The 5,452-nt window shown below is 45.2% G+C and overlaps 1 protein-coding gene across 1 annotated transcript; it reads right to left on the bottom strand.

Annotated features, from left to right (window-relative positions):
• Positions 1–3,364: 3,364 nt before the first annotated feature.
• KBTBD13 (kelch repeat and BTB domain containing 13) lies at positions 3,365–5,076 on the bottom strand (the record flags this gene model as incomplete). The annotated part of the gene is made up of 1 exon (XM_081337718.1): positions 3,365–5,076. One exon carries the CDS (start codon positions 5,074–5,076, stop codon positions 3,715–3,717), a length of 1,362 nt encoding a protein of 453 aa, XP_081193844.1. The 3' UTR covers positions 3,365–3,714.
• Positions 5,077–5,452: the final 376 nt, after the last annotated feature.

Genomic DNA, 5,452 nt, shown 5'->3' with positions numbered 1-5,452 from the left:
CCTTTATCTTAAGATTCTCTTTAATCACCATTTGGAAAGCCTTTGTGATTTGAGCTAATCTTCTTTTAGAAAAAGCTCCTTGTGATTGAGCCAACCCTGGATACACATGGGGATGTACAAGCCAGCCTGGATGACTTAATTCTAGTTCGTTCATATAGTGCCTGAAAGGCTTTGTTTGTTTATTATTATTATTGTTGTTGTTGTTGTTATCATCATCATCATCATTACTATTATCAAACATTTTAAGCTGACACTTTTGACATTTTTAAAACAACAATAACCACAACAACAAAGTAAGGAACAAAACCAGGTGAGTTGTAATCTGTCCCAGCAGGACCAATCAGAATAGAGCTGGAGAGGGGCTTGGAGGTCCTCTAGTCCAACCCCCTGCTCGAGCAAGTGCCTCTGCGCAATTTTAGACAAGTGGCTGTGCAGTGTCCTTCAAAAACTCCAGGGATGAAGCACCAGAGGTGGTTTCTTACAAGCGCAACCTTCTCCCTGTGATATTAAGTTTTCCGCTAATGTAGACGAAATGAGATGCTTTGATTTGTTTTGTTTACTTATTAAATTTGCAGGCCACCTGTCTCGCCGAGAAAGGAGACTGTGGATCTTGGATCATTTCACAACGTTGCAATATTTTCCGGTTTCTTGGGCAGTGCTCACACTGGGCACTTAATTCTGCTATTTAGAATCATTGGGCTAGAAGGGTCTTCTAGTCCAACCCCCTGCTCAAGGCAAGAGACCTTATACCAGGGGTCTTCAAACTTGGCCCTTTTATGACTTGTGGACTTCAACTCCCAGAATTCCTCAGCCTGGCTGAGGAATTCTGGGAGTTGAAGTCCACAAGTCATAAAAGGGCCAAGTTTGAAGACCCCTGCCTTATACCATCCTGGTCAAATGGTTGTCCAGTCTATTCTTGAACACCTCCAGTGATGGAGCACACACAGCTCTGGAAAGCAAGCGGTTCCACTCTCCTTACTTCTAGATTGGATCTCTCTTTAACAAGCTTCCACCCATTACTTCTTGCCCTGCTCTCTGGCGTTTTGGAGGATAACCTTTAAATAAATAAACTTTAAATACCCTGTAAACCGCCCCGAGTCCTTCGGGAAAGGGCGGTATATAAATCCAATAAAATAAAAATAAAATAAATAAAATAAATAAATAAACTCAGTCCCCTCTTCTTTGTGACAGCTGCTCAAGTACTGGAAGACAGCTCTCGTCTCCCCCCCGCCCCGCCCCCGATCCTTCTCTTTAATAGGCTAAGACATACATATTTCTGTTGCAAGTCCCACGGAAGTGTTTCACGCTGTGATTAGATCCCTCTCACCTACAGCCTACGACTCCAGTTTTACTCTTGCATCAGAAGCTGGCAGAATCAACTGTGTCCTTTTAACAAGACCGTCTGGATTGAACAAAAAAATCATTTAGTGCAAAAGAATAAACCCTGCTCAAAATTCCTCTCCAAATTGGCTCAATCTGTACTTATTTTGAAATCATTAGTCCCCTACCCAGGGCCTATTTATAGCCTGCCTCAGCTTTAATTGCTGAGAATATCAATCCTATAAACACATACACAGATCTTGTTTATATCACCACAGGAAACAGGGGTTGCTAGCTGAAGGAACAATCTTGGCAAGCGTTCCCCAGCTCCATGCAAGGGCAAGTGTTTTCCTCCGAAGGCCCGAGACTTAAAATACTTCACATTGAACTGAAGTCCAACACACTGCATTCAAAAGGAATAAAACCAGGTTCAACTTTCCCTAACGTTTAGCAGGTTTCTTCCTGGTACACTTTTTATTATTATTATTATTATTATTTAAAAAAATAGTATTTTACATTTCCTGTGCTCTGGTTGAAATGCTCGAAACACGCCCTGCTCTAAAAGCAGGGTGCTTAATGTTGGTGCGATTCAGTTGGTGAGAACCCAGGGCGGTTAATCCGTCTCATTTTTCAGCAGATGCAAAAGACATAGAGAAGGTCCCAGGTTCAAGCCTACAGGTAAGAGTCGGGAAAGTTTCCTGCCTGTGACTGGAAACAGCTGTTTCTTCTGCTGAGACAAACAGATCCGTGAGCTGCAAAAGGCACTTTTCTCCCCGATTTAGGATGAAATAGGATGAAGCTATTTCATCCTTCCGTTCGGAGAACACACCAAGAGAGATTTAACCTGTCCAGGAAGAATGGTCTCTTCTCTGCAAAACTTATTTAGCGCTGTGGAGGAGGCCTCATCCTCGGTATCCTTCAGGGGTAGAAGATATTTCGGGCAGGCAAAAGTCTCAGGATCAACTCCCAGCATCATTGGCAGCATCTGGAAATGTTCCTTCTTGAAGCCTCCGAGACATTCAGGGGGTGACATAGAGGGAGCTGCACTGAGAATGCGATTTATCCAGACCTAGGGCATTTCCTATGCAACATCTCCACTGGGTTTTGCACTACATGCTAAATGGAGATCAGTAGTTTTGGTTCAGTGTCCTGGGTACCCACCATAGTGCAGAATGAACCTGGCTGTTGCCTTAAGCCAAAAAAAAAAAGCTTAAAATTCAGATAGGACACAGGCTAAGGAAAGAGAACTGCATCTCTACCTGTGTTAACCGGGGTTAATTTTAGCTTCTTCTTTTTTTTAATGACTCGATGAGTTGTACAAATCCAGCCTATTTGTTTGATTTCTCTCGTGATTATGCTTGTCTAGAAAATGGATTAAATCAACAAGCAAATTAAATGTATTGCCTGAGCCCAGTCAGTGTTAGCCAGCTTCTGTTTGCCAGGTGATGGGGCTAAACCAGGGGTAGGCAACCTCGGCTCTTTTATGACTCATGGACTTCAACTCCCAGAATTCCTGAGTCAGCATAGCCGAGGTTGCCTACCCCTGGGCTAAACCAACATGGCCAAAATTTCAGGAGACCATATCCTAAATGTACTAGATCCCCATTTCTCTTTTTTCCATATTTCCCCTCCGGGCATCCCTAGCCTTCTGATGGATTAGAGCAGTGGTGGCAAACCTATGGCACGTGTGCCACAGTTGGCATACAGAGCCCTCTCTGTGGGCATGCGCACCGTTGCCCCAGTCCTAGGCCTTCAACTGGGTTTTATAAAACTTTTTCGCTTTAGGCCTCCACTGCTGGGTGCAAAAAAAACCAACAACGTTCAATCGATTCAATTTCAACTTCATGCGGGGAAAAAAAATCTCGCAAAGTTGGAACTGATTGATTGAACTTTTTAGTCCCACCCAGTCTGCCGTTACCACCGCAGCCATGCCCACCCAATGGGCCACGCCCACCCGGCACCCGATGACACATAAGTGGGTTTTGGGTTGCGGTTTGGGCACTCGGTCTCTAAAAGGTATGCCATCACTGGATTAAAGGCTTTTTCTGCTTATAGGTCTGTCCCATCTACTACCTCTACCAAGGCCTGGCCTGTCAGAATAATCTTATTGCCACTAAGGGGTAGATGAAACCTTCATTGCTCACCATTCATACAGCCTCAAGCCCAGCTAAGTACCAAGAAGACAAGACCATGGTTTCTGGTGCAATTGCTGAAGTTTGCCCTAAGTATCTTCTTGGGACTTTCTTCCCTTTGCATGAACCATCATGATCCTATAATGGTTAGATCTGGCTGTATCACAGGAAGTCTGGAAAAATTAAAAAGCAGACTATCCAGAAAAGTCCAGATGTGATGCCAGATGGCCACCGCTCCATAATCCACGGAGTTGCCAACGTTTTATGTTGCAATACTGTGATCTGTTCTCGGAAACCTGAGAAGGAAGGTTTGCAGCGATCCACTTCTTGGGAAACCAGCCTTCTCCTTTTTGAACTTCCACGTGCTGTCCTCTATGGTGTACAGCAAAGTCAACATCTTGTTGACCGTATAAACCGTGTCCCCCTTGATGATGGCAGTGAAGAGTGCTCCTTTGCTGTTCATGTACTGGCCAGGTAAAGATGTCCATTGCATCGTAGTGAGATTGAAACGGTCTATCATACATCGCAGGAAGTCATCGAAAGGCCCATTGCGCATGATGTAGAGATTGTCCCTATGAGACACCATACAGTGGCCGTAACTCTGAGGCCGAGTCAGGGTCGATATGGGAAGCCATTCATCCTTCTGGGGCAGATACTCGTAGATGATTGTGGTGTCAAGAGGTTTCCATAAACAAACAAAGATCCGTCCCATGGCTTGGGCACAGGGTACAGCCGCTGCCGCTTGGGGCAAATCCGACAGGAAGTCCCACTTGTTGGTGGATAGATTGAATTTTTCTACTGATTTCAGAGGTGTCTTCTCAAATTCACCACCAATAGCATAAAGAGTATCTTCCAGGGCTGTCAAAGTGATATCGTACCGAAGTTGCTGAGGGCTAGAAAATTGACTCCAGAGGTTGGTTACTGGATCATAGCAAAAGCTTTGGTCCACCACCTGCTTGTTATACCCGTAGACCCCACCCACAATGTAAATTTTGTTATCTAGGGTCGTCATGCCAGCTAGAAAGGTGCTGGCAGTGAGTGGCAAATAAGAAAGAGTCCTCCAGGTGTTGGTTTCCTCCTCCAGGTAGCAAATGGATCGCGAGACGTCCTCCAGGAACTCGAAGGTGGGTGTGTGAGCTCCCACAGCCACAAAGCTACTGGGGAGAAGAGACTCGACATAATCCAACAGATCCGGAGAAAGGCAGTCCAGATATTCCTCCAGATCGGAATAACTATCTCTTATGTAGAGGGCAGCTTTATGGAAAAGGTCCAGAAGGCCAAACATTGCAGCAGCTTGGTACAGGATGATGCAGTTGTCAGAATTGATGGACACAATCAAGTACTTGGCCAGGGCTTTTACCTGCAAGAAGGAGGCACATTCTACCGCTTTGAGGTTCTCCTCACAGCTCAGCAGTGGACATTCCCCTTCCAGAACTTTTAACAGGATGCAAAATCCAGCGGAACTCAGATTCCTGATCTGGATCTCCTTTTGAGTGCTCTCCTTCATGCCGGACTGGAAGAGAGCACGGAAATATTCACTGTTTTCCACCAGAAGATCCTTGTCCACTGAGAAAAAAGTGTCTTCCACCTGGATCCGGACACGATCCACCAGTTGTGACTGCATGGCTCCGTTTTCTTTGCCAGGATTGTTTCCTCCCTAGCCCATCCACCAGCGTCTTGCCGGGGATATAGCAGCGGTCCCTGTTAACTTCTAACCTCCTGTGCTGGCTTGAGCGGCTAAGGTATGCTTGCACGCTCTCTATATATAAATACGTCCTGCTAAAGATAACTGGTCTCCATGTGACCAGAGCAGCCAGCAACATGAGCAGGATCAGATCCTTCCAATGCATTTTGCAAACTGATATCAGCAGCATTTCTTTGGTTCCATGCAAAGGAGAGAGAGAGGCTGAAACAAAACAAAAGAAAGACAACAAAACGAAACTCTCTTTCGATTAGACAGATCTTCAAAGGTCACCTTCGACACAAGGTGATTGTGACGC

The sequence above is a fragment of the Vipera berus genome (genome assembly GCF_964194415.1).
Source record: "Vipera berus genome assembly, chromosome: 12".
Taxonomy (NCBI): Eukaryota; Metazoa; Chordata; class Lepidosauria; order Squamata; family Viperidae; genus Vipera; species Vipera berus.
This window is presented reverse-complemented; position numbering and strand designations above follow the sequence as displayed.